The sequence below is a fragment of the Aegilops tauschii genome, chromosome 2, assembly GCF_002575655.3.
Source record: "Aegilops tauschii subsp. strangulata cultivar AL8/78 chromosome 2, Aet v6.0, whole genome shotgun sequence".
Classification (NCBI taxonomy): Eukaryota; Viridiplantae; Streptophyta; class Magnoliopsida; order Poales; family Poaceae; genus Aegilops; species Aegilops tauschii.
The window spans coordinates 15,644,344-15,671,709 of record NC_053036.3 but is presented as its reverse complement, the minus strand read 5'-3'; the positions used below and the strand labels follow the sequence as shown (position 1 = coordinate 15,671,709).

The window sequence follows — 27,366 nt, the reverse complement described above, 5'->3', positions numbered from 1 at the left end:
ACCCCATAGACACAACAGATATTGTTCTTAGCCGTGTGCGGTGCCCCCTCCATCATAATTCACCTCGGTCATATCGTTGCAGTGCTTAGGCGAAGCCCTGCGCCGGTAGCTTCATCATCACCGGCATCACGCCATCGTGCTGACGAAGCTCTTCCTCGACACTCTGCTGGATCGTGAGTTCGTGGGACGTCACCGAGCCAAACGTGTGCAGATCGCGGAGGTGCTGTACTTTCGGTACTAGGATCGGTCGATCATGAAGACGTACGACTACATCAACCGCGTTGTCTTAACGCTTCCGCTTACGATCTACGAGGGTACGTGGACAATACTCTCCGCTCTCGTTGCTATGCATCACCATGATCTTGCGTGTGCGTAGGATTTTTTTTGAAATTACTACGTTCCCCAACAACATGATGGTTGCGTACATTGTCTGATTTGTGAGACTGGCCACGCATGGCATGATCATTTGGTTGCATGCTACTATTATGTCTGTCATGGCTGATATTGTGTAAGGGCATCTTCAAAGCGGAACCTTAAAACTTCACTATATGTTCAGATCATAGTTGTATGATGCTGGAATTGCACGATTGTATTGCTTGAGCCTCATAGGCATATATATAGAAGTACATGATCATCTTGGAGTATGTACAAGGCAACGTAGAGTAATATCCTACACTATCCTAGCTTTCCTAATAATCATGATACTCAACATCCCCCACGGTCACAACGGTAGCGACGCATATGGTGAGACTGGAGAATAATCCGAAGGTAAGCTGACGGACACCCCCTCCCCCCATTTGTAACGGTCGATGCATCGTGGAAGTCGTGGCTGGAGTGGAAACCGACGAGTTTGCTCAAGCAAGGCGGTAGCCCTTTGTGCCGACGTCGATTTAGCCAAGAACGTAGGGCGGTGTAGCCGTTGTTGAGGTAGCCGTGCGAGGGACGTCGTGGTCAATGTCGAGTCGGGGTGGCCGGTGTCGAGGTAGTCGCCGGGGACCGTGAAGAAGAGCGGCGGCGGCGTCCTGGGGAGCGGCGGCAACGGCTAGGTCAGAAGCGCGACGATGGCGCTCGAAGTAGGCGAGGAAGAACCCGACAGCATGACGAGGACCGGTGCGGACGGTGGCATTCCCGCGCCTAGGGAGGCGGCGCGACGCATACCACGTAGAAGTCGACACGCGGGGACGGCGGAGTGGACCGCGCGCCGCGATGCTTCGGCCCGAAGGGGCGATGCTGCGGCAGCGCACAGGTCGGGGCGACGACGGGGAAAACCTCAGGGCGGTTGCAAGGACCGCGTGCCATGCTCGCTACGGCCCGACGGGGTGAAGCAGCGGCAGCGCGAGAGCCGGTACATCCTCGGGGACGGCCGGGAGCGGACGGCCTCGGGGCGGCGGTTGACCGACGGCCGCGGCACTACGGCCCGAAGGGGCAACGCAGCGGCATCGCACGGGTTGGTGCAACCATGCACGGGAACGGCCTCTGGGCGACGGCAGGGACCACGTGCCGCGGTGCTATGGCCCGAAGGGGCGGCGCAGCGGCGGCACAGATCAGTGCAGCCATGGGGAGAAACACAGGGCGGCGGCGCTGCGGCCCGGGGCGACGCATCGGTAGCCCGTTGCTCGATTGGTGGTGGGGCACACTGAACTCGGGAACAAGGCGGTGATGGCCAACGTGCGGATGGCGGCTGGCCCTGGCGGGCCTACTCGGCGTGCGTGGGCGCCGGGTCAGAGGAGAGGTCGGCTGGTCGCACCGGGCTTGAAGTAGAGGCGCGCGAGGGTCGACGGCGGCGGCAGGCGACGCAAACCGATCAAGTATAGATTGAAAAACCAATCATATGCATGGTCCCTTTGCTCTTTCTCTCCTACCAACCGCACATGCATGGTTCTCCTCTGCTCTCTCTCCTCCCAATCGGACACTAAATCACAAATATCCCACTATATGCATGCTGTTCATCTACCTTTTTTCTTTCCAACCAGATACTTTATAATTAGCATTGGATGGCTCCCTCTCGTATCATGTCTGTAGACCACATTCAGACATAAAAACGGATATATACCAAAGACATTAACGGATTAGCTTTGAAGACACTGCGAGGCAGATGACAGTAGTAGCGGAGCCGAGATTGGCTCATGACCCAAGCCAACAGCCTAGCTACAATGCAGTAACAGTGACAAATATTGTTTTCATCTACAATAAAGGAACCAGCAGACAACTGTCCCTGTGCCAGTCGCCACCGTTGTATGACAGGAACCGCAAAGAACATTTATATTACTAGCAAAAGGGCTCGAGTGTTACAATACGAGAAAAAAAATCATTATCTCTAAAGGCCATGACAATATTTTGCCGCATCACCTGTAACATTTTATTCAATTTCATTAACATTTTTTAATACACAGACTTTTAAAAAATTCATGAACTTTTTTTATTTCCCAATTTTTTTGAATATGCGAACATTTAAAAAAAATTATGAACATTTTAGGAATCCACAAACACTTTATGATCTATTGAACATTTTATTTAAAAAATTCGTTTTAAATTTTTTGGAACTCTTTTAAAGTAGCAAATTATTTAAAGGAGAAAAAACGCAAACGTAAAAGAAAAAATAAAATAAAATAATGAATTTATAAGCAAGCCACCCGCACATGGGCCGGCCAAAACGGGTCCGTTGCGTCTTCTTTCAGTGCGCAGAGTGCGGCATTGATGGGTAATATTTTGCAATTTTGAGGACAGTTTATGTGACGTACCGCCAGAAGCACCGATGACTTTATTATTAGGTATAAATTCCTAACACTGAAGACACATCATGGATGTCCTGAAATAAATATAAAAAATACAAGCACGAATATCAAGTTTAGCAGTTGAACCCTCGCGAACTAGAATATCACTACCTTTCTAACCATTTAACCATGGATTGATTCGTGTGTATGATTTTTTTTTTTGAGAGGTTCGTGTGTACGATGTTGAAGATTGAGCCAAGGTGTCGTACATGTAGTAGTTTGGTTTCACGTTACCTTCCGCAGGTTTTAAAAAAAATGTTTAGTTTGTATGCTCATTGTACGATGTGGTTATGGTTTACGGGATTACTAAATTTCAGTTGACTAAGGCTTAATCAAGTCTTAGTCGATCCTATATTTGTGAGATCTTACGTGGTGATCCATGCAAAGTTTTTGTTTTTTCTTTCTTACATGTTATGTCACATGACTTAAATTTGGTTAAGTCTCGGTCGACTAAGACCTAGCCACATCTTATGGTTTAATGAACCACATGCGTGATGATTTTTGCAAAAAGAGAGGAAAAAAGGAAAGCTGTGAAGATCTTACCTTGCTCGTGCTCCCCATATACATATCCCGTACCCCGAAGCCACATAGCACGATCGAGCGTAAACTCACATTCTGGCTGCTGCTCCGGCGATCAAAATGAGTCTCCGATGGATTTATCTTTGGTGGATTTGCTCGGATCTCGTTGTTGTTCGTCTACGTTCGAATTCATGTGTCTTTGGATTGGATCCTTCTGATCTACGTTATTCTTCATCGGTGGCGGTTGTTGTGCCGGTGCGTTGGTCCTATGGGGCCTTAGCACGACGACTTCCCGACTGTCTACTATAACAGGTTGTGCCCGACTCCGGCGATGGAGGGGTGATGACGGCGGCGCACCTTCGGCTCGCTTCGGTCCTTGTAGTCATCGCTAGGTGGTCTATGAATCTGGATGTAATTTTTATTATTTTCGGTGTTCGTTATACTACCATGATTAAAGATGAATAGATTGGAAGTTTTCTCGCAAAAAAAAATGAAAGTTGGCCGCCTCGGGAGCCTAAGACCGCGCACCCGACGCCATGGGACCTGCAGTGTATCACCATGGACTACATCCAGAAGGGCGTCGTACTGCCTAAGCCTCCGTCCGGCGTGCACGCCGTGGAACACCTAGCATCGTCCTTCACGTGCGCCGTGGGCCGCTTTTTCAACAACAACGTCTTCAGAAAAAGAACAACGCTCAAGTATCATCCTTGCCAAATCTAACCAGTGAAGGCCAAAACATGGGTTTTCATCTTAAAGATCATGTCCTCTTAAATTCAAGCAATGCCTTCAACAAAATAAGGACAAAACGAAGGTCACCATGGTACATCGTAGCGGTGGCTGAGGGAGGAAGGTACGGCCGCCAACATCCTAGTTTGGAACGCTCCAACAATCGCGCACTGTCCTCAAGGTCCGCCGTTCTCGTCCGTGGCTGTAGAATCACTCGGTGAAACGTACTTATCGGCTTGGCCTTCCCTTCGGTTTATGCCCCCTCACGGCAGTCACCTTGTAGAAGTTATGTGTGCTAGCATGATTGGAAGGGTTTTGAACTGAAGACCTCGTGAGCCCGAAGTATTTCAGCGCTCTTATCTATGCATCTCGTATGTTGTGGCGAGTGTTTTGCAATCTTTGAACATCTAAAAAGGCATATGAATCTTCTAGAGAAACAGGCATCGTGCACTTCACTCGCTTGGTATTTCGTCACGTCTCTTCCTTCCTTTTTCAGTTCCCCGCAGCCGCAGGCCAGAGGCCGCTTCGCTCGTTTGCTTCTCTCGCCGTCTCCTCCTCCAGTCCTCCTCCCCAGTTCCCACCCCCTCGACGATTCCTCGGCGATGGGCGGCGCGGCGGCGGCGGCGGGCGCCGCCAGGTGGATCCAGCGGCTGAGCGCGGCCAGGATCTCGACGGAGGCGCTGGAGCGGGGCCAGAGCCGCGTCATCGACGCCTCCCTCACCCTCATCCGCGAGCGCGCCAAGCTCAAGGTCGCCCTTCCCTCTCCCTTTTTTTCTCGTTTCTCCGCTCCCCGTCTCCTGCAACCACCGTGGCGTCGGATCGATTTTCTCTGCATATTCCATTCCATTCGGCGCGATTCGAATTGCACGCGCGCCACTGAGTGACTGACTGACGAAATAGAAAAAGGTTTCTACTTTTTTGGGGGTGGAGAATCAACGTCCGTGTCAGTCCGAATCGAATCGACTCGTGTCCTTTCCTTTTTCTCGAATCTTCTTTTATCATTATTTTCACATCAGCTGATGAGATTGCAAGTTCTTATCCTCTCAAAGCACGTGATTACTACTCCCTATTGTAAACTATTATAAGCAGTTTGCAGAGGGAGTACTAACTATCTTCTGAAGAAGTTAAGCCCCCTTGGTACACTGCAATTTGGTCAGCCTGCCATTATCAAAATTTAAACACCAGATACTTCAGAAAGAAGCAGGGGAGAACATTTTAGAGCAAACAGGGGAGAACGTTTGTACCATCTCTTCTGAGATGGGGAAATGCACACACTAATACAGTAGCAGACCTATTGTCCCACATCACAATTCTGTGAATTTTGAAGAACACCTGGATTGGACTGAAACATTTTTAGTCTCAGCATTAAGAAACACCATCTGCTATCTTTCAATAAACTGTTCTCGGGAGTTGTTTGGTACTCATGTGACGATCGAGTCTTTTGGGGACTAAGCCTAATTGTTTTATTGAGACTATAACTAGCAGTAAGATATGGTCAAAGCTGGTCACATGCACATGGCCTCAGTTAAGCCTTTTTTTGATCAAAAGGGGTTTCCCCCCACCCCACTTTTTATTAAAGCGGGGCACAGCAAAGCCCATAGACTGTTAACAAGCGTTCGGGTTTACCAAAGGTGGCAAACCAGAGAGTATTAAGCACCCCTACATCGCAAACACATATAATTTGACCTCAACCAACGCCACGCAGGGCAGTTTTCAAAAACCCGCATTCAGGGGGAGATGCCCAAGCGGTAGCTCAAGCATCAACCCGAATGGGCCTTCAGCACGCTCCCGCCTCGGGTCCTCTTCGAGCACGCTCTCAGCTCCCAGCCCAGGCGATCCTGAGTAGCTCGCCTCTTCGTCGGTCCAGGAGTCCAGGAGTAGGAGGCAGCGTCGGAGCAGCACCGATTGGTCGCCCTTGCACAGGATCTTCCATTGATGTAGAGATGAGCTGATCCGCCCCAACACCGCTCGGGTACTTGTCCATGGCATCCCCTGGAAACACATATCGTTACGCATAGTCCAAATCCCCCAAATGGAGGCAACACAAGCAATGTTAATCACAGATCTTTTGTTATTCAGCTTCCAAAAGGAAGATAGTTCAGTCATATTTTTTGGGATATTAAAATCAAAAGTATCAGCCACATCAAACCAAATTTGCTTAGCTACCACACAATCGAAGAATAAATGGTGAACAGTTTCATTTTCATTACAAAACAAACAATTCAAGTCCTCAACCACCCTTCTTTTGCTTAAGTTGTCCCTGGTGAGAATTTTGTTATTATAGGCTAACCACAAAAAGACCAAGTATCTGTTAGGAACAACAATTTTGCAGTTAAGCCTTTTCTCAGCTGGAATCTAGCACCTTCACACTTTACTCTGGTGTTCCTTCTTTCAGGCAGCTGGTCTATTATATAGAACTTCTGTACTAATACTACACCTGAAAAAAGGGAAAGGGAGTTGGGCAAAAGTTATATTCAAATAGTAACTTTCTCCTGCTTCTTTTAGGAAATGCTTGATTTGTTCAAATTTATCATTTGACCACAAGGCTTGTTGATAGTTACAACAGTCGTGCATTCCTACCAGGTGATCTAATAAGTGAAATGGGACAGTTTGTGAGCAGGTTATGACAGCATGTTAGGATACCACACACATATGAGTTATGAGAATTCTACTAGTCCTAGGTCCTGACTTTAGTCATGCTTGGATGTAGGGAGAGTTGCTGCGTGCTATGGGTGGTGTCAAAGCTTCTGCGACACTCTTAGGAGTACCCCTTGGGCACAACTCATCTTTCTTGCAGGGGCCTGCATTTGCGCCTCCTCGCATAAGGGAGGCCATTTGGTGTGGAAGCACCAACTCTAGCACAGAAGAAGGTAAATTTAATATTATCAAAATGCTAGTACCTTGTACACAAGATACATTTATCAAAGAAACAATCATGAAGTTCTTGATATGCAGGCAAAGAATTAAATGATCCAAGAGTGCTAACTGATGTTGGTGATGTCCCCATACAAGAGATTCGTGACTGTGGTGTTGAAGATGACAGATTGATGCATGTAATCAGCGAGTCTGTCAAAACAGTGATGGACGAAGTAAGTTATATATTACATTAGAATGTTTGATTCAGAAATATCATTTCAGAATATCCAAGACATTCCAGTGCTGTAGTTAGTATCTTATTTTAGAATCCGGCTAAGTTTGTGATAACTATTTTCATGAGCTAAGCTGGGGATTTGCTTCAACAAAGCTGAAAGCTACTGAAGCAGAATAAATTTGGAAGATCTTCACATATTTAACTATGACACATCGTTGTATAGGACCCTCTTCGGCCGTTGGTCTTAGGAGGCGATCACTCGATATCTTATCCAGTTGTTAGGGCTGTGTCTGAAAAGCTTGGCGGACCTGTTGACATTCTTCATCTTGACGCGCATCCAGATATCTATGACTGTTTTGAGGGGAACACTTACTCACATGCTTCTTCATTTGCAAGAATAATGGAAGGAGGTTATGCGAGGCGACTTTTGCAGGTAACTCTGTTTTTTCATGTCTGAGTTTTGAATTCCAAATGAACCATGGGTTACTACTGATTGAAGTTCTATCTCCTTTTTCTTGTTCTTTCTCAAGTTTAAATAAAACAATGTAAGTACGGAATATGAATATTAAGTTGTGTAATTTATTCGTTGCAAAACATATTATGAAGATTAAGGTTGAAATAATGGTCATAGGCCATTAGAAAGTTTTAGAAGTACTTATTTTTTATTTTTTGTGCTGTCCCTGGACTAACCTTTTGGTGCCCTGTAGTCAGTAGTGTACAATTCTGCTTCTATCCTGCTTCCATGTCTTCACTTTGATTTTGATGGATTTTAGGTTGGACTTAGATCAATTACTAAAGAAGGACGTGAGCAAGGGAAGAGATTTGGTGTGGAACAGTATGAGATGCGAACCTTCTCCAGGGATCGGGAGAAGCTTGAGAATCTGGTAACTCAATCTAACATAAACCACAGCAGTCAATATTGATATGTCCTACTATGATTTTGTTCTTCCTATTAATGTCATTTGGGAGTATTATCTACCTCAGGTGGTATTCAAAATCATAATAGACCAATCTTTGCTCATTTTAATTCAAACTAATATGCAGTAACCTCGTTTTTCCTTCTTGTATTCCTTTGGTGGAATGCTTCATCAGCATAATGATATGAATTCCTTGAACTGTTTTCCTCTATTATTTTGGGCAGAAACTTGGGGAAGGTGTGAAGGGGGTGTATGTCTCCGTCGACGTGGACTGCCTCGACCCGGCATTCGCTCCTGGTGTCTCTCACATCGAGCCGGGAGGCCTCTCATTCCGCGACGTTCTCAACATCCTCCAGAATCTGCAAGGCGATGTCGTCGCAGGAGATGTGGTGGAGTTCAACCCACAGCGTGACACGGTCGACGGGATGACGGCTATGGTCGCCGCAAAGCTGGTCCGGGAGCTGAGCGCCAAGATCTCAAAATGAGCAGCGGCAGTCAGGACCGAAGCAGCAAAGAGGATTTTCAGCCACAGTGGTCGTTGATCTTAGTTCCTGCCAATCATTCATTTGTGCCACGTTTGTCTGACAATCTTCTATAAATAAAAATCAGGCTGCAAAACGTCTTCGAATTCGGTATGTGCTATGTGGTATTTGTTGGTTCTCCTTTCACATGGACGCATCCGAGATTAAGCTAGTAGGTGCCTCGTAGTCGATAAGAACATTGTCTCTCGCACAAAGAATATGTCTAAAGGTTTGAAATAAATTAAAAAATCAAGGTGTGCTTGTAGTCGTTGTTGGATGGTTCGCGGACATGAATGTAATTTTTGTTATTTCTGTGTTCCTTATACTGCTCTCCCCTAATGAATTGATTGAAAGTCACCTAAAAAAAGCAGGGCTGGGGTATATAGGCGGGAGCAGATAAGATAAGAGATGGTTATATTGAAGCACACGCTCGTGCTCCGCGAGGCATGCTTTGTCACACATGGGCGAATAAAGGCCTCCCCACAATATATACCCCTCATTCGAACCCACACAAGACGCACGATCGAGCTCAAACTCACATTCTCCGTTCGGTGATCAATGGAAGACGGCGGTGTGCAGATCATCTCCCGGCGCATGGTCAAGCCGGAGTATCAAAAGAGCTCACTGCCGCCGCCGGAGCCAGAGACCGTCCACCTGACGCCATGGGACCTGCGGCGGATCACCGTGGGCTACAGCCAGAACGGCGTCCTCCTGCCAAAGCCTCCGACCGGCATGCACGCCGTCGAACACCTCGCGTCGTCCTTCGCGCGCGCCTTGGGCCGCTTCCACCCCCTTGCCGGCCGCTTCGCTCACGCTCCCCGTCGGATGCCGGACGCGGGTGAAGGGTATCCCGCAGGCATACATGGGCAACGCCTTGACAAGTGTGTGCTTCAATATAAACGGCAACGACTTTGGGTGGGGCAGGCCGGTGGGCGTCCGGGGGACAAGGAGGACGGGTTGATCACGGTTTTCGAGGATGGCGGAGGGGCCGGGGGCATGGAACTGGAGGTGTGCCTCGCTCCTGACGTTCTCGCCAGGCTCGTCGCCGACCAAGAGCTGATGAGCACGTCCGTCTAGGACTAGGAGGGCAGAGATGATGGCTGCGGATGGAGCTTGGCGATGGAGGTGCGTGCCTCGCTCCTGATGCCCTCGCCGACGGAGGGTCTGGCTCCCGTGCTTTATTTTCTTCCTTTTCATATGTCGTGTCTGTGCTGTAGTAATAATTCTGATGCCCAGCCCAGCATCAGGTTGCACTTTCGAGTCTGTTGTGCATACTAAAACAAGCTCGGCGTCAAGTTTCGATCAGTTTGTTGCTGTAAAAAGTAAAACACGTCCCGGTTCTCTCCAACTTTTTTGAATCTGAATGCCTCTGCTAAGAGTTTACTCGATGTGTCTGCATATTGGCCGGAAGAACAAATTAAGCAGAAAAAGATGAGTTAGCTAGCTTTCATCCTGATGTCTGTGAGAGGACGAGTCTCCTGCATGCATAGTCTTGGCTTGGCTGCCTGAAGAAGATTTTTTTCTTTTCTTTTTAAATTTTTACACATGTCTAATTTCTCTCAGTACCGAATGTACATTTTTAACGCACACATTAAATATTTGATAAACTTTTGATATTTTCAAATACATTATGGACATTTTTTTATTTAACTATTTTCAAAACTTTTTTGAATACATGGTAATATTTTTCCAAATACATGTTATAAATTTTATTAATGAAAATAAACATTTTATCAAACTACAAGAACACTCTTTTACATGGTTCAACATTTTTAAATTTGCATACACTTTTTTCAAACACATGTCACGTATATTCTGTTAAGGTTATGACACAATTTTTTACAACACACAAACTTTTTTTAAATTGTACAAATAGTGTTCGCACTTTAAAATTTTGTTCAGGTTTCAGAAAAATTTTATGTTCCAAAAAGTGTTTGCACTTTAAAATTTGTTCTGGTTTAAAAAAATGTTTATGTTTCAAAAGGTGTTCTCTTTCTGAAAGTTGTTGGTTTTTTAAAAGTATTCGAAATTTTCAAAAACGCACTTTATAAATTGTTCGAAGATTTCAGAAATAAATACGTTTTCAATACTTATTTTCTCCTAAAAAAGGTTTTCAAAGTTCGACGCTTTGGTTTCAAATCAGGTCAACCCTGCCAGGTCCCAAGTTTGACTCCACGACATGTTTCTCTTTTGGAATTATTACGTCGCGCGTTAAGAAAAAGAAAGAAATAATTTTTACGGAGCGTGATAAGGAAAAAACTCGCTTTATGTCTGGTGGGCCGGCCCAGTCGAGTGAGCAGCCAATAACCGAAACATTTTTTAAAAACATTATTTATGGAATAATTTATGAAATTCCAAAAACATTATTCAAAAAATGTGACACAATTCTGAAAATCCGAAACATTTTTCATAGCATGTGAACAACTATTGGAATTCTGAACATTTTTCGACAAATGTGATTTTTTTGAAACCGCGAACAGTTTTTTAAATGTGAATATAATTTCAGACTTACAAATATGTTTTTAAAAACACACAATGATCTGAATTCGTGCGGAAAATATAAAACAGGAACATATTTTAACTTCCGAACAATTTTAGAAATGTGCGGACATTTTTCTTTCCTCCAACTCTTAAATCTTCAGTTTTTCTTTCCTCCTTTGCGGTTTCCTCTATTCCGCGTGCGTCTTGGCGGGAGGGAAATTTCCGCGCGCTAGCCGTTCCGCCGCCGCCCCCTTCCCAAATCTCCGGCAACTTTTGCTTCGTCCGGCCACCTCTGGCCACCCCACGCCATGGAGAGCTTCGCCCGTCCTTGCCCACATCTTCTCCACCAAGATTAGAGCTCGGGGAAGCCATTTCTTGCCGCGGCCATGCTACAGCCGTCGTCGCCATGGTTCCGGTCGGGAGCTCCGGGCACGATTGAGCAGCCGCCGTCCGCGCGAGCCATATGGAGGCGAGACGAATTAGGGGAGGCGGCGGATGCGGTGGAGAAGAAGAGGGTTGCGACGGTTGCGCTTTCTGCCCGCGGTGGGGGGGGGGGGGGAAGGGGGTTGCGGCTGCTTTGAGCCGGACTTGATTCCGGTAAAACGTAAGATTTCCATCTTTTATACCGTTTTCCAAATCGGTCGACGGCCGGGTGAATTTTGATGTAGTCACGAATTTATTTTCGTAGATGGATAATATTTGGAGTTCGTCCTCATCGTCGGAGTCGGATGAGTCCAACATAGAGGAGATGCTTTTGACGACAATGCCTAGCATCTCCTCCTGTTGCATCTCATCGACAAATTTGAAGCCGGCAAGAAGAAGAAGCGTCGCAGATCAACGGTCGGCCGGCTTTGTATCCCACGCAACCGAGCTCTTGGTCATAAGTTGCTCGTGAAAGACTACTTTGCCGAAGTACCGGCCTATCCGGGTCATCTCTTCCGTAGGCGTTATCGAATGCGTAGGCCTCTTTTTGTTCGCATTGTGGAAGCAATTATCGGTTCTTCACTCGCCGAAGAAATGCCCCCGGTTTGTTAGCATTTAGTGCATACCAATAAATATCGACGGCAATGCGAGTGATAGTATATGGCATTCCGACCAATTACACCAATGAGAATCTTCGCACTGGAGAAGATACCATGCTCAAATGTGTGCTGGTGTTTGCGAAGACAATGATCCGGGTATTTGGTCACGAGTACCACCGAGCTACCAATGAGGATGACATAAAAAGATTAATGGCCATGAACAAAGCAACAGGATGGCTGGGCATGCTTGGGAGTGTGGATTGCATGCATTGAAACTGGAAAAACTGTCCAAAGACTTTGTCCGGGCAGTACACCGATCATCAAGGCAAACCAACTATTGTGCTCGAAGCCGTACACCGATCATCAACGCAAACCAACTATTGTGCTCGAAGCCGTGGCTTCGCATGACTTATGTATTTGGCATTGCTTCTTTGGATTGCTGGGGTCTCTTAATGATATCAATGTATTGCATAGGATGTGTGTCCTGCTCAGGAAGATAAGACGGTAGCGGCTCCCTGGAGATGGAATAAGATTTTTCCTCGCTTAGCTCTCGTCCCGGTGGTGCATCTAGCATCGTTGGTGGGCGTGTGTTGGTGTGTCTCCGGCGGATGTCCTTGGTTGATTTGCTCGAATATGGTCGTAGTTCGTCTAGATTTGTGTGTCTTCAGGTTGGATCTATGCTACTCCTCAATGGCGGTGGTTGTTGTTCTGGTGTGCTAGTTCTGTTGGGTCATAGCAAGACGACTTTTCGACTGTCTACTACAACAAGTTTTGCCCGACTCCGGCAAAGGAAGGGACGATGACGACAGCGGGGTTCAGCTCGCTTCAGTGCTTGTAATCGTCATTGGGTCGTCTATGGATCTGAATATAATTTTTATTATTTCTGGTGTTCGTCATACCGCTATGATTGAAGATGAATAAATTGCAAGTTTTTCAAAAGATAAAACTATAAAATGATACTATCATGTGCTTTGCCCGACACTTGTCTGATATGCTATAGTGCATATTCCTCCTCAATCTAAGCAGAAACTTTGCGGAGGCATCTCTGATATGAACGGCCGGACATGCCGGAGACCATGGCGCTTGTGCTGATGTGCTCCAGATCTGTGCTAGTAATTGCTTATTTTCTTCATGTGCTCCAGATCTCTGCCGTTGTGCTGCTCGTGCTAATTTTCTTGTATGGTTTACTGAAGCACGCTCGTGCTCCATGTTAGGCAATGGGTGTGACAAGTATATCCCCACCCGGAGACATCTCCACGGCGCCCCCACCACCCAAGAGGTGGTTCATCGAGGGCTGCCCCGTGCCGATCCCTCTCCCCATTGCCAAGGCGGAGGACATACCCAGGCGGTTTGAGTACCCGCCGCCGGTGCATGAATGCTCGATCCATTTCTCCCCGGAGAGCGTGAAGAAGCTGAAGGCGAAAGCGAACGCTGAGATGGCCGTCGGCACGGCAACCATCTCCTCGTTGCAGGCCGTGCTCGCGCACCTGTGGCGAGCTACGTGTCGGGCCCGGGGACACTTGCCGGACCAGGACACGACGTGCTTGCTCGCCATCGGATGCCGGACGCGCCTGAAGGGCATGCCGCCGGTGTACGTGGACCAGGGCCGCGGTCGGCGAGATTCTGGGAGACGACCGGCTGGGCTGGGTGGCGTCGCTTCTGAACCGGGCCGTGGCCGCGGCCGACGAGGCGCGCGTGAGGGAGAAGCTCGCGGCGTGGAATGCAACCCCAGCTTCAAGTGTTTGGCCGGCCGTTTTCCTCCCGAGGCGGTGGTGGTCACCGGCTCGCAGCGGTTCAACGCGTACGGCAACGACTTTGGGTGGGGCAGGCCGGTGGCCGTCCGGAGCGGCGCCGGGAACAAGCTGGACGGGATGGTCACGGTTTACGAGGGCGGCGGAGGGACAGGGAGCATGGAGCTGGAGGTGTGCCTCTCCCCGGATGTGCTCGCCAGGCTCGTCGCCGATGAAGAGCTGATGAATCCGCCGGTCTAGGAGGGCAGAGATGACGGTGGCGGACTTGTGCCTCCGCCGGTTTACGAGGGCGGCGGAGGGACAGGGAGCATGGAGCTGCAGGTGTGCCTCGCCCCTGATGTGCTCGATCGCCAGGCTCGTCGCCGACGAAGAGCTGATGAAGCCGTCGGTCTAGGTCTCTAGGACTAGGAGGGCAGAGATGACGGCGGCGGGAGAGGGCCCAAGGGCATGGAGCTGCAGGTGTGCCTCGGACCTGACGTGCTCGCCAGCTCGTCGCCGACGAAGAGCTGATGGGCCCGTGGGTCTAGAGACGGTGGCGGCGGACTTGTGCCTCCCTCAGTCCCTCCTGATGGCCTCGCGCGCGCCGATGGAGGTGTGTAGGTGTGCCGTTGGCTTGCACTTTTCAGTGTGTCACGTCTCCGGCTCGCATGTATCCAGTCAGTCAGTCAGTCAATATTGTTATTTCCACATCCAATCTTGGCTGGAGCTCATACCATGTACTCCAAGACAGCTAGAGTGGTTGCCTTTCCTTTTAAACTGCTTTGGAGGTTGAGAATGCCTCTAAAAAGTAAAAGCGTTTATATGGTTAGTGATCAAAGGGAGGATCCTAACCAAGGATAACTTATCTAGACGAGGGTGGAAAGGATTAAATTTTTGCGAGTTTTGCAGTGTCTCTGAGAGCATTGATCATCTGTTCTTTTCGTGCTCTTTTGCTAGATTTTTATGAAATGTGATTTGTGGTTCGTTGGGTAACCCAAAATTACCTTTATCTTTCTTCGATCTCTGTCAAAACTGGATACCAGCCTATTCAGCCTATTCTGGTAAGGATAGGGCTGTGGTTTCTATTGGTGCTGCTGCTTTGATCTGGACAATTTGGAAAACAAGGAACAAATCCTGTTTTCAACGCGTTTTCCTTTCAAACCCCATCAATGTAATATTTACCCTGTGTTCTCTATTGGATTCATGGGTGATTCTGCAGAAAAAAGGAGTGCAAAAAATGCTTAGGGAGGTTTCCAAGAGGCTATCTCGGGTAGCAAATGAAGTCTACAGAAGAGCATATGGGTGGAATCCTTCTGCTCAAAGACTGTGCTTTGTCTCTACCTGAAATCGGGCGGCTCTGTAGTGCGTTCAGATTATAGACTTGCTTTACTATTCTGGCTGATGTACAAAAATGTAATACGTAGATGTTAAAAGTCTATTTCTCTCCCAGTAGTGGGTGGTTTGGCATCCTATAGATGTGGTTATATGTCTAGGATGTAGGTTGTTCTTCAGTTTAGTGAGGTGATGCATCAGGTCCGAGAAAAATGTATGGGATGTTGAATTTGTTGTATCCAGACTCCTATTTTCATTATGAAAAGGGGCCATGTGGCCCCTTTTATCGGAAAAAAAAAAGTTCTCTCCTGAACTTGTGCGCCTGCACTTTCTGCATACAGGCCATCACACTTTTTATCTCTAGCACACTGCCCAAAATGCTTCATCCTCCAAAAGAAGTTCATTCTTTCTAGATAAGTCTCAGAAGATGCTAATGATAAGCAAGAAGATTACGAAGTAGAACATGAGCCTTTTTACTCTGCGTATACATTTGACTTCCACCAAATCTTCTACGTGGAGTAAAAAAGACAAGAGGGAGTAATATTCTACTGCATAAGAGTTATATAGGAATCAAAATAGTATTTTATTTTCTTTAAAAATTTGATTTTATTGAATTATTAAAACCCTTTCAATTCGAATAAGATTATAAGAGTAGAGGAAGAATTGCAATGAGAGAGAGAGAGAGCATATCTGGCCTGGATGGGGCGCAGGCGGGCTGCTTGTGAGGGTCGGGGCTGGTCGCTCCCTTTCTCGCTGGTGGTCATATCCGATCAGATTGGCGAACGTCTTGGTCGCTGCACTGTATGGACTGTGGCTTGGCGCACAGGGGTTGGTGGTGCAGCGGTGTGGTGGGATTTCTAGCCTAACACACCTGTAATTGCTAGGATCATGGAAAAGTGGTGGAGACAACACATGATTGATTTCAATCGCAACCGCAACCCCCCACATCTCTGCCGCAACCGTTCCACTCATCTCCTGGGCCTCCTCCTATTGGAGTGACGGCTAGATGCCGAGGGTTCATGGTGGGAATGAGCGGTGCGCCTCCTAGATCCGCCGGACAACAAAGGGTGCCCCGTGACGGCGGATGAGCCGCGCGTGCAGGGCACCGGCGCAATCACCCAAAGAGGGATGTGCAGTGGCGAGATGTAGTGAGGACGTGTGATGGGGAATGGAGACGACAGACGAGGAGAGATCGTCGGCCAGTGGGTGGATGAAGTAGGCTGCGTACGGTTCGCTCGACCGGCACCTCAGTCATTTGCCTTCGACGGTGCCATGCACTCTATGGACTGTGGCTTGGCGCACATGGGTTGGTGATGCAGCGGTGTGGTGGGATTTCTAGCCTAACACACCTGTAATTGCTAGGATCAGGGAAAAGTGATGGAGACAACACATGATTGATTTCAATCGCAACCGCAGCCCCCCACATCTCTGCCGCAACCGTTCCACTCATCTCCTGGGCCTCCTCCTATTGAAGTGACGGCTAGATGCCGAGGGTTCATGGTGGAATGAGCGGTGCGCCTCCTAGATCCGCGGGACAACAAAGGGTGCCCCGTGACGGCGGATGAGCCGCGCGTGCAGGGCACCGGTGCAATCACCCAAAGAGGGATGTGCAGTGGCGAGATGTAGTGAGGACGTGTGATGGGGAATGGAGACGACAGACAAGGAGAGAGTGCCGGCCAGTAGGTGGAGGAAGTAGGCTGTGTTGCGGTTGGTTCAACCGGCACCTCCCCTCAGCGAATGCGTGCGTGCTGCCGATGTGGCGGGTGAACGTGCGCCAAGATTCGTGTTTTCGATCCATCGGCCATAGGTTAGTTCGTTGGGAATGTCAAAAAAAAATGACGTTCTGCAGATAACATTTTCGTTTCTTTTTTGTTACCTGCGGAACAGACCGAAGAGGAAGCTTCCAACTCTCAGCTATGGCGTCGGCCGGCGGCAACCCGCTGGTCCTCCCGGCCGTCCTCCACCTCCGCCGGTCAGACGCCGACTTCACCGCGGCGCTGAGCGAGCGGTTCCGCGTCCTCGACTTCTTCTCCTCCGGCGAGCCCCTCCCGGCGTTCCTCGCCGCGGCCGCGGCCGCGCCGGAGCCCCCGCGCGCCGCGGTCGTCGTGGGCGGCGGCTCCGTGCGCGTGGACGCCTCGTTCCTGGACGCCGTGCCCTCCCTCCGCTGCGTCCTCACCACGGGCGCCGGGATTGACCACATCGACCTCGCCGAGTGCGCGCGCCGCGGCGTCGCCGTCGCCAACTCCGGGGAGGTCTTCTCCACCGACGTCGCCGACTACGCCGTCGGCTTGCTGCTCGACGTGCTCCGGCGCGTGTCGGCGGCGGAGCGGTACGTCCGGCGCGGGTCCTGGCCGGTGCAGGGCGACTACCCCCTCGGATCCAAGGTCCAGTTCTTGACTTCTTGGCCTGTTGAGCTTAGGCATGCCTTGACACTATTTTGTTTCTGATTCTTCCAATGTTCTTAGGCAAAACTATCTTGGTAGAAATTAACCTGTCTGAGAGGAATTCAGAGACAAATTCTTTTTTGAATAGTTTGGATTGAATTCAGAGACAATATGGTGTCAATATGGTCCTTGTTAATAAGATTCTCAAATGCGGCAAATTAACTTCCTTTGCCAGTTGCTGAAGGAGAAGGATGAATAAAGCTTTAACTTTGTGGAGTTTACATCTGGGTGACCAAATTAAAACAAGCATTATTTTGTGGCTGAGCAGACCGTCCACAAACTGAATTAGTTGTTACTCCTCTCAGATCCAGTTCCATTTTGTCACTTTCTTGAAGGTTAACATCAACATCACAAACCCAACAGTTAGCTATCCTGTTGACATCCTAATATTTCCAATACGAAATCAACCCAAACCCATTGCATAGGTCTGTAACACATCATCATCAGTCCAAACCGCTGCAGACTCTGAACTGAATATTTCAGAGGGTGTCGGCAGCAGCACCCTTGCTGCTTAACCGCTTCTAGGACTCTACACATTAGGAAACTCAGGGTGGAAATCAAGGGCGATTACAATGTAATGCACGAGAGAAAGAGGGAATGTCTCTCCAGTCTTAATTAGCAATATAATGCTACAAGCATCATATGAGTATTATATCGATTAGACATTAGAGTATGAATTACACAAACTCCTTGTCATATATCCAGGCGCTGAATTAGCCAGCACATTCACCCTGTTATGAATTGAAGGTTGCATTCTTCTGTATGTTCTCTGCTCGGTTGATCTCATTTCCTTATTTTTTGTAGCCTAAGACCTATTAGTGTGCCACACTGCTACTGCTTCCGCCAGCTCCATATTGACTTATGTTTTAGTGATTGCATCCACAGTTCGTGCACTTCTTTGTACTCTCCTCATTCAGTAATTGGCACCATGTATGTCTATGGCTCGAAGGCATGTTTTTCCCTTTTTTAATTCCTTTTGGCACTAATAAAAACTAAAATAATATTTTTTGTGTTATTTTGATGATCTCAGCTTGGTGGCAAGCGTGTTGGCATCATCGGCTTGGGGAACATCGGCTCACGGATTGCAAGGAGGCTTGAAGCTTTTGGCTGCATCATCCACTACAACTCGAGAAAACCAAAGGATTCAATTTCTTACAAGTACTTCGGAAATGTTCACGATCTTGCTGCTGAATCCGACGTGCTCATTGTCGCATGTGCACTAAACAAGGCGACGCGGCACATCGTGGACAAGGATGTGCTGGAGGCCCTAGGAAAGGGTGGTGTGGTCATCAACATCGGCCGAGGAGCAAACATCGACGAGGCGGAACTGGTCGTTGCACTCAGGGAGGGAAAGATTGCAGGCGCGGGCCTTGACGTCTTCGAGCACGAGCCCAAGGTGCCAGCAGAGCTGTTCTCCATGGAGAATGTGGTTCTGTCGCGTCACGTGGCGGTCTTTACAGAGGAGTCCAGGTCGGACCTGCGCGCGCACACCGTGGGCAACCTTGAAGCCTTCTTCTCCGGTCAGCCGTTGCTCACTCCAGTGGATGCTGATTCTCTAGTGCAGTGAACGCAGATCACTCATATCAGATATATTCAAAGGTGATGTAGTACAGATTGCCAAAAGTCCCTGTATAAACAAACCACGTAAATCAGGGAGAAGATATTCCATGGAAAAGTACAAATGATTCAGCACCAGGAAACTACGCAAAGATCAGTATCCTTGCCTTTTAGTCTTTGAATTTGCTAATACTCCCTCTAGTCACCAATATAGAACGTTTTAGATTGACCATACAAATCTCTAAAACGTCTTATATTTATGAACAGAGGAAGTAGTATATATAAAGATTAATACCCCCCCCCCCTCCACACACACAGATGCTACTACTTGTATATCTCATTTTTCTCTCTAGATCTCTTTTCTTGAATAGTAATAAAAATTATATATTGGGTTGCTAGTGTTGATTGCGGTGTCCCATTTCCTAAATAAAGTTTGCCATATCCTGTGTTTTATAACCAAAATCATATGTTGCATTTGGCTCATATTGTACTGTATTTTATTACCTTTATTTGTTTTTGTTAGTTTCTGAGTTGTGACTAAAATATGCCTAGCATAAATATATGATACATCCATAAAACATTTTATTAAAAATTATTTTTTAAATGTTAAAATCCTTGTTTCTAACAAAAGTATAACACTTTCAGCATTGTGGGGTGCTGCTGCTAGCGGACCAATATATAATTTTGTTAAAAATTGGGGTCCCGGTGCCCCTTGGATAATAAATCCGGCTCATCTGGTGGTGCTGCTAGCAGCGAGCATGGGCATTGCCAGTGGCGGGGACTCCTTCGACCAGCATCGGTGGCGATCAAGGCAGCATCGTGGTGTGCCCTTATGGGATTTCCATGTTCCTGTAAACTGGTACAAAACTCAACTGACAAAAGAGAGTTGTGACTCTCCAAGGGCGAGGATTTCTCGCTCAGAAATATGTACATGCCAATTGGGATGAATGGTGGACTTATGATCAGGCAAGGGATGAAGGTTAGGTGGTTGCTGCCCAAGCAGCAGATTCTGAACCCTGCCTGGTTCTGCCCCTTCCCGGCGAAACTGTGCCATTTCAGAAATAATTGTAGGATAAGTTTTGCAAATTGCTTCTGGTTCGTTGCTCAAGGAGAACAACGGTAGATTGATATGTTCCTAAATCCATGAAGGTACATTGTGCCTTTGCGCGTGGTCATCATTCACTCACTTCTCCTAAGTCCTGCCAATTTTTCTCCCTAGTTCGTGATGGTATTGCCCAAGACACGCGCCGGACCTTGAATCAAAAGAAGTGTTGTAACCATGTATCGCTATATCGGTGACGTGATTTCACGATGTTAGTCAGAGTGTGGTATGTTCTTGCTGTTTATAAGCCATCCAGCCTTAGTATTTGAATATATTTATGGTTGTGTGCATGATATAGAAGCCAGAAGAATGATATTTCATTGTCGAGAATGTTGTATCTAACAAGGTGCCTTGAATCTTTTATTGCTACCGAAATGGAACGCAACTTTTGATGGTGAAACTGGCATTTTTGGGAGAGGAGGAAAGCCGCCCCCTTTTGCGGCAGAGTGGACAGCATCGCTTTCCCTCGTATAGCTACGATGCCATTCGAAAAAAGAAACAACACAAGAAAAATAAAAAGCAGTTTCACAAGGATTCTTACCTTTGCTAAAAGCTAACTGAGCTGTAGGGCTTCAATGTAAGGGGTGGACCAAGATTATATACCCAACGGCTGCGTGAGATCGAAAGGGCTTGGTTGGAAGGTAAGGATAGGATGATTGGTGGTTGGTTAGGGGTCTTTCCCGGATGACAGGCTTGACTCTTCCCATCTGATAGATAACCACTTCTTGCCTACCCTCATTCTACACTTAAGCTGATTTCTGTATCTTTTTTTTTTCCGGTAGTTGACTGCCTTTGCCATAAGGTTCATGCTTGAAGACAAGCAATTGCCATCTCAAATTTTGACATTACGGAGAGCATGGATGCCCAGAGTTATAAGCTTTAAGAAAAAGACAAAAGGACAAGTAAGCTTAAATTCAATTCGGCTCTTGCCATAAAAAATATTTTGTGCAAATGTCAAATTTTTTTGTTGAAAAAGTGTTTCCGTTGTCACACCCAAATGATGCACACAATTCTTTAGAAAAAGCTCAAGCATTTTGACCCGTGTTTAAAAAGAAAACAAGTCGAACGCCAAATGTTACATTTATTCTTGGTTTTTTCACCGACGAAGCACTACTACCCCGTTTCGCATTAATATTGCCAACCATGCTTGTTGCAGTAACAAGAACATCTACAAGAAAAATATTTTTTTCAAAAGTCAGTTAGTATTTGTTTTACATTTACTGTTTATCAGTGAGCATATGCACCGGTGGGCCGAAACGGTCATCCGGTAAGTAAGCCGCACCACACACAGTTGCTTAAAGGATGTAAACAAAGCTTAGCATTTGTGGAGTGTAGTTAAAGTTTTTAACTCTCTTTTTTTTGTGAGAGAGAAATGAAAGTTCTGAAGTTTAGTAGGTGTTGAAAAAGAAAGATAAACAGAAAAGGAGTGGCTTTGTTAGCAGTGGTTGCAACTCTCAAGCTCGCGACCATGGCGGCAGCCGGCGGCAAGCCTGCCGTCCTGCTGCTCCGCCCCGTGGACGCGCCCTTCGCCGCCGCGCTGCGCGACCGCTTCCGCGTCCTCGACCTGTACGCGCCGGGGCAGGCCCTCCCGGCCCTGGCCTTCGTCGCCGCGGCCGCCGCCGTACCGGAGCCCCCGCGCGCCACGGTCATCTGGGGCGGCGTGCGCGTGGACGCCTCGTTCCTCGACGCCGCCCCCTCCCTCCGCTGCGTCGTCAGCACGGCCGCGGGGCTCGACCACATCGACCTGGCCGAGTGCGCGCGCCGCGGCGTCGCCGTCGCCAACTCCGGGGAGGTATACTCAACCGACGTGGCCGATTACGCCGTCGGCCTGCTGCTCGACGTGCTCCGGCGCGTGTCGGCGTCCGAGCGCTACGTCCGGCGCGGGTCCTGGGCGGCGCAGGGGGACTATCCCCTCGGATCCAAGGTCCGGTCCCTGCCTCCTTTTTGGCTTCCTGTAAACTGACATTATTATGTTTCTGATTCTTGAAGTTTGAGAGAAATTCAGGGCAGTTGTTTGTAGGTCTCTCAGATCCAGTACAATTTTGTCAATTTCTGAAGTCACAAACCTAACATTTCCAATACCAAGCAACCCAAATCCATCTTGTCGTGCAATCACATAGAGGGAAGTTAATTTTGTACAAGTGAGCAGCTTCTATCCAAATTTATTTATGGCAAATGCACTTGTTACAGACGCTGAGGTGAATTATTTCAGAAGGTGTTGGCAGCAACGTCTTTGCTGTTTAACCGCTTCTATGATTCTACCAATTAAGAAACTCAGGATGGAAAATGACGGCGATTACCTGCAGATAGAGGAAGGGGGTCAGGGGAGAGGAAATGTCTGTCCTGCTTCAGTTAGCAATTTAATGCTCCAAGTTTCATACGAGTATATCGATTAGTGTATAGATTACACATAATCCTTGTGAGATATGAACCGAAGATATGGCTTACGCAAGCATGGAATTAACCAGCACATTCATCCTGGTATGAACCGAAGGTTGTATTCTTCTATATGTCCTCTGCTTCATCGTCGGAGGTTCAGTTGGTCTCTTTTTTTGTGTGTGTTGCCTAAGACCTATCGGCATGCTACACTGCTACTGCTACTTCTTCAGAAAGCCATGTATCGCGCACTTTTTTGTGCTCATCATTCAGTGATTGGCACCATGTATGTCTATGGTGCAAAGACATGTTTTTCTCTTATTCCTTTCACTCAAAACTAATACAATGTTGTTGGTGTTATTTTGATGGTCTCAGCTTGGTGGTAAGCGTGTTGGCATCATCGGCTTGGGGAACATCGGCTCACGGATTGCAAAGAGGCTTGAAGCTTTCGGCTGCATCATCCACTACAACTCGAGAAAACCAAAGGATTCAGTCTCTTACAAATACTTCCCAAATGTCCATGAGCTTGCTGCTGAATCTGACGTGCTCGTTGTCGCATGCGCACTGAACAAGGCGACACGGCACATCGTGAACAAGGATGTGCTGGAGGCCCTAGGAAAGGACGGTGTGGTCGTCAACATCGGCCGAGGAGCAAACATCGACGAGGCAGAACTGGTCATTGCACTCAGGGAGGGAAAGATTGCAGGCGCGGGCCTTGACGTCTTTGAGCATGAGCCAAAGGTGCCGGCAGAGCTGTTCTCCATGGAGAATGTGGTTCTGTCGCGCCACGTGGCGGTGTTGACGGAGGAGTCCAGGTCGGACCTGCGAGCGCACACCATTGGCAACCTTGAAGCCTTCTTCTCCGGTCAGCCATTGCTCACCCCAGTGCATGCTGATTCTCTAGCGCAGTGAGCGCAAGTTAGCAAAACTGCACCACAATGTTTTTCGGGTGCCGAGTATGTGCAGATGTGACACGGTGCCTGCTGCTCCATTTACACGGACTCGCATTGCAGGAGCTGATACCAGTGAGGTCCTGCTCACCATGAAAAAAGAGAAGTTCAGAACATAGATGAACATGCAAGGCAAACCACTGCAGAAATCAGAAATAGTGCCAACAAAAGTAATTGAGTTGCTTCTTCTAGTACTACTCTCTGTTTGGCCTTCTGTTGCCGTTGTACACTTTTTTTCACATGAACATTCAGAACACAAGAAGCAAATTTGTGCAGCATTCCGAACACATGAACATTCTGTTGTTCGTGAGCACATTATTTCTGCAGACTGAAGTTCATTCAGGCCGATCGCAGACCAATTTTATCCAGATAAATAAATGGTGCTCTTGTTTCAGAGCTGCACAGGGCTGAGCAGTGGCTTCCCTGCGAAGAAGGCGTCGAGGTTGGCGGCGCGGCGATGAGCTCGATCGTGCCGCGGATGGACTCCGGCGTGGCCACGGCCCTGTGGCCCGACAGCACCACGTTGTCCATGGAGAAGAGCTCAGGCGGCACGGACCACGCCGCAGGTGCCTGGCTTCCATCCCCAACCGTAAGCCTCCCGTTTCTCTACCTCTCCCGTGGACTGCTCGCCGGAGGTGAGTGGTCGCGCCGGCCATGCCTGCGCCCATGACTATCGACCTCAACGCCACACCTGTGGCCGGCGGGTTGTCCACGGGGGGCCAAAGGAAAAATAGATGAACATGCAAGGCAAACCGCTGCAGAAATCAGAAGCAGTGCCACCAAAAAAAGCAGTGGGGTTTCCTTCTAGTACTACTCTCTGCCTGGCCTTCTGTTGCACAAGAAGCAAATTTGGGCAGCATTCCGCTTGCTGGTTGCAGATTGCAGTTCATTCAGGCCGCTTAATCACAAGAGCACAACAGTGGATGACCGCAGACCAATTTTATCCAATCAATCAATGGTGCTCTTGTTTCAGAGCTGCGTGGGGCTGAGCAATGGCTCCCCTGCGAAGAAGGCGTCGAGGTTTGCGGTGACAAGCTCGATCGTGTCGCGGATGGACTCCGGCGTGGCCACACCTTGGACGTTGATAGGCTCTCTCTCAAGGTGCGATTGCATGACAAAAGTGGAGTATATCCTATTGTTTCTTTTCCATAAAATATCTCACTATTTTAGCCTATTTATTACTCCCTCTATAAACAAATATAAGAGCGTTTAGATCACTCTTTAGTGATCTAAACGCTTTTATATTTCTTTACGGAGGGAGTACTGATTCTTCGTCAAATGTGGCAAAGAAATGCCATCAGGTGTGTTTTCACAGAGGTCGCCATCACATGACAACGCCAACACGCCGCCGCCAACACTTCTAGTACAAACCACATACGGTAGAATACAATGCAAACTTAACAGTGGTAGATTTTTTTCATGACCAAGATAAATGGAGAACGAGTGATCATGCGCTGGCCTATGAGCATGATCATTCTTTTTAATCGAAGAGCATGAGCTACTTATGAGCTCACCGTGTTCTCGACTGGCGAAATTGCAGGGTTGTATGGTGCCTGATTCTTTTGGTCCTCACCGTGGACTGTGATAGGCTCTCAAATCTGATTGCTTGACAAAAGTGGAGTATATCTTATTATTTCCATTTGGTGCCGTTACTCAACGGTTTTCTTGTTGAGGTCTATTCCGTACGGGGTAGTCAAATTGGATCGATGCTTGATTCCTAGGTTTCATCATAAACGTAACTGGTTACTTTCAATCATGTAAATCAATAGTTCATCTATACCACAACGATCTCAACAATAAACAGGGTATATTTAGGACAGTGGAAAGAAACGTGCCTACTCTTCTACAGTACTTACAAACCTCATACAGTAGAATACAGTGCAAACTTGGGTGTAGCAGCAACAGTAGTAGATTATTTCATGACGAAGATGAATGGAGAATGAATGATCATTCACTGGCCTAGGCTGTGATGGGGACGCTATGGAGGACGACCGTCTCCACGGTGAGGCCGGGGCCGAAGCCGAAGAGAACGCCCCAGTCCATTCCCTCGCCGGTTGTGGTGTGGCCATCCTCGGCGGAGCGTTTGCGCATTTCGTCCATGATGAAGAGCACGCATGCGCTCGACATGTTGCCATATTCGGAGAGGACATGCCTGGTGGCGCGCATCCGTTCCTTGTTTAGGTTTACCTTGGCCTCGACCATGTCAAGGATTGCCGGCCCGCCGGGGTGCGCCATCCAGAAGACTGAGTTCCAGTCATCGATGCCCAATGGCTTGAAGGCGTCCTCCAGGGCGCGCTCGATGTTCTTGGAGATGAGCCCGGGCACATCCTTGAGGAGGTGGAAGGTGAGGCCGACCTCCCGAAGGTGGCCGTCGATGGCGCCCTCTGAGTCCGGCAGAATCGTCTGGCTCGCAGACACCAGCTGGAACAGGGGGCGCTCGACGGACTCGTCGGGGTCTGCGCCGACGATCACCGCGGCCGCACCGTCGCCGAAGAGCGCCTGACCCACCAGCGAGTCGAGGTGGGACTCGTGCGGGCCGCGGAAGGTGACCGCGGTGATCTCCGAGCAGACCACCAGCACACGCGCGCCGCGGTTGTTCTCGGCGAGGTCCTTGGCGAGGCGCAACACGGTGCCGCCGGCGAAGCAGCCCTGCTGGTACATCATGAGGCGCTTCACGGAGGGGCGCAGGCCGAGCATCTTGGTGAGCTGGTAGTCGGCGCCCGGCATGTCGACGCCGGAGGTGGTGCAGAAGACAAGGTGGGTGATCTTGGACCGCGGCTGGCCCCACTCCTTGATGGCCTTCTGCGCGGCCGCCTTCCCGAGCTTGGGGACCTCGACGACGACGATGTCCTGGCGCGCGTCCAGGGACGGCGCCATGTAGGCGCACATGTTGGGGTTGTCCTGCAGGATCTCCTCCGTCAGGTGCATGTACCTCTTCCTGATCTGCGACTTCTCGCCTGAGATGAAGCATTGCTTGTCTGTTAGGTCGCGTGTCCATCGTCCGAGAAAAGGCATAAAAGAGACGGCAAAGAATGATGGAATGGAATGGAATTGATTGAACTTACACATCCTCTTGAACTTGTCCTTGAGGTCGGCCATGTGGTCGCTCTTGGTGATCTTGAAGTAGTAGTCCGGGTAGTCGGCCTGGTACACGCAGTTTGCCGGCGTCGCCGTGCCGATGGCCAGCACCGTGGCCGGCCCCTCCGCCCGCTGCGCCTTCCTCACCTCCTCCACCGTCATCGTCGCCGCCGCCATCGATCTCTACCTCTAGGTACGAGTACGTACCAGCGGCCGATCGAGTAGCTAGCTAGCTCAACAGTGGCCGGCTGGAGGCGGAGATGAGTGTGACAGATCGATGCTGGCCGTACTGGTTTGGTGTGGTGGTACGAGTGTGGGGAAAGGGATATATACTAGGCGGGAAGGGTTGGTAGGGGAAATGGGGACAAGTGATGAGATTTGGTCAGTTGGACGGGAAGATGGAGGGACACGAATGCGGGGGAGGGAGAAGGGTGGTGCGTGCGACACGTCTACCGTCCGCCCAAGTGGGGGTTAGTTGGGTCGCTTGGCTTTGCGCCTCCCTAGTTGCACGCACTCGTGTGCTTTCATCTGTCCAGACAGTTGCGCCGGCTCGTGCTTGACCGGCTCACCTACTATACCACAGCTATAGTAGTACTCGTGTGGCCGTCCGCATTGTTCCGCAACTCCGCCGGCGAGTCCGGTCTGAGGTTGCCGAGCGAGAGCGAGCGTCGTAGACGAAGTAGTCGAAGTATGCGAAAGTAAAATGACACAGAGAGATGGAGGAGACCAGCTTTATTAATCAATGA

The 27,366-nt window shown here is 48.7% G+C and overlaps 4 protein-coding genes and 1 pseudogene across 10 annotated transcripts; 4 read left to right on the top strand and 1 right to left on the bottom strand.

Moving 5' to 3' along the window:
• Positions 1-4,362: 4,362 nt before the first annotated feature.
• Positions 4,363-8,813, top strand: LOC109780465 (arginase 1, mitochondrial). Its single transcript, XM_020339048.4, has 6 exons — positions 4,363-4,768; positions 6,730-6,889; positions 6,975-7,108; positions 7,334-7,543; positions 7,884-7,994; positions 8,252-8,813. The coding sequence occupies exons 1-6, from the start codon at positions 4,382-4,384 to the stop codon at positions 8,510-8,512; spliced, it is 1,263 nt and encodes a 420-aa protein (XP_020194637.2). The 5' UTR covers positions 4,363-4,381; the 3' UTR covers positions 8,513-8,813.
• A 4,455-nt stretch (positions 8,814-13,268) lies between these two features.
• LOC109780457 (uncharacterized acetyltransferase At3g50280-like) lies at positions 13,269-14,042 on the top strand (annotated as a pseudogene).
• A 2,931-nt stretch (positions 14,043-16,973) lies between these two features.
• On the top strand, positions 16,974-20,463 carry LOC109780462 (glyoxylate/hydroxypyruvate reductase HPR3). 4 transcript variants are annotated; one of them, XM_040401349.3, is made up of 4 exons: positions 16,974-17,497; positions 18,443-18,487; positions 18,588-19,156; positions 19,760-20,463. In XM_040401349.3, the coding sequence occupies exons 1-3, from the start codon at positions 17,030-17,032 to the stop codon at positions 19,122-19,124; spliced, it is 1,050 nt and encodes a 349-aa protein (XP_040257283.1). In that variant the 5' UTR covers positions 16,974-17,029; the 3' UTR covers positions 19,125-19,156; positions 19,760-20,463. The 4 variants fall into 4 exon arrangements, with proteins under 4 accessions (XP_040257283.1, XP_040257282.1, XP_073363817.1 ...); XM_040401348.2 differs by lacking the exon at positions 19,760-20,463 and having other exon boundaries at positions 18,588-19,512; XM_073507716.1 differs by lacking the exon at positions 18,443-18,487 and having other exon boundaries at positions 16,975-17,497.
• Positions 20,464-21,618: 1,155 nt separating this feature from the next.
• LOC109780461 (glyoxylate/hydroxypyruvate reductase HPR3) lies at positions 21,619-25,031 on the top strand. Of its 4 annotated transcripts, none has more exons than XR_012201610.1 (4): positions 21,619-22,140; positions 22,968-23,712; positions 23,938-24,643; positions 24,844-25,031. XR_012201610.1 is itself a non-coding variant. In XM_020339045.4 (2 exons), the coding sequence occupies exons 1-2, from the start codon at positions 21,685-21,687 to the stop codon at positions 23,502-23,504; spliced, it is 993 nt and encodes a 330-aa protein (XP_020194634.1). In that variant the 5' UTR covers positions 21,636-21,684; the 3' UTR covers positions 23,505-23,895. The 4 variants fall into 4 exon arrangements, 1 of the variants encoding a protein (XP_020194634.1); XR_012201611.1 differs by lacking the exon at positions 24,844-25,031 and having other exon boundaries at positions 23,938-24,131; positions 24,516-24,716; XR_012201609.1 differs by lacking the exon at positions 24,844-25,031 and having other exon boundaries at positions 23,938-24,716.
• A 233-nt stretch (positions 25,032-25,264) lies between these two features.
• Positions 25,265-27,114, bottom strand: LOC109780460 (chalcone synthase 2). Its single transcript, XM_020339044.4, has 2 exons — positions 26,608-27,114; positions 25,265-26,499 (listed from the first exon to the last, which is right to left on the bottom strand). The coding sequence occupies exons 1-2, from the start codon at positions 26,795-26,797 to the stop codon at positions 25,502-25,504; spliced, it is 1,188 nt and encodes a 395-aa protein (XP_020194633.1). The 5' UTR covers positions 26,798-27,114; the 3' UTR covers positions 25,265-25,501.
• Between the last annotated feature and the right edge of the window lie 252 nt (positions 27,115-27,366).

Bases quoted from the DNA above. Each gene is read 5' to 3' on its own strand.
- LOC109780462 (XM_040401349.3), top strand. From the start codon at position 17,030: ATGGCGTCGGCCGGCGGCAACCCGCTGGTCCTCCCGGCCGTCCTCCAC. The intron at 17,498-18,442 runs GTCCAGTTCTTG...TTGCATCCACAG, and splicing joins ACTACCCCCTCGGATCCAAG to TTCGTGCACTTCTTTGTACT. The intron at 18,488-18,587 runs GTATGTCTATGG...TGATGATCTCAG, and splicing joins CATTCAGTAATTGGCACCAT to CTTGGTGGCAAGCGTGTTGG.
- LOC109780465 (XM_020339048.4), top strand. From the start codon at position 4,382: ATGCATCTCGTATGTTGTGGCGAGTGTTTTGCAATCTTTGAACATCTA. The intron at 4,769-6,729 runs GTCGCCCTTCCC...GCTTGGATGTAG, and splicing joins GCGAGCGCGCCAAGCTCAAG to GGAGAGTTGCTGCGTGCTAT. The intron at 6,890-6,974 runs GTAAATTTAATA...CTTGATATGCAG, and splicing joins CAACTCTAGCACAGAAGAAG to GCAAAGAATTAAATGATCCA.
- LOC109780461 (XM_020339045.4), top strand. From the start codon at position 21,685: ATGGCGGCAGCCGGCGGCAAGCCTGCCGTCCTGCTGCTCCGCCCCGTG. The intron at 22,141-22,967 runs GTCCGGTCCCTG...TGATGGTCTCAG, and splicing joins ACTATCCCCTCGGATCCAAG to CTTGGTGGTAAGCGTGTTGG.
- LOC109780460 (XM_020339044.4), bottom strand. From the start codon at position 26,797: ATGGCGGCGGCGACGATGACGGTGGAGGAGGTGAGGAAGGCGCAGCGG. The intron at 26,500-26,607 runs GTAAGTTCAATC...GCTTCATCTCAG, and splicing joins GGACAAGTTCAAGAGGATGT to GCGAGAAGTCGCAGATCAGG.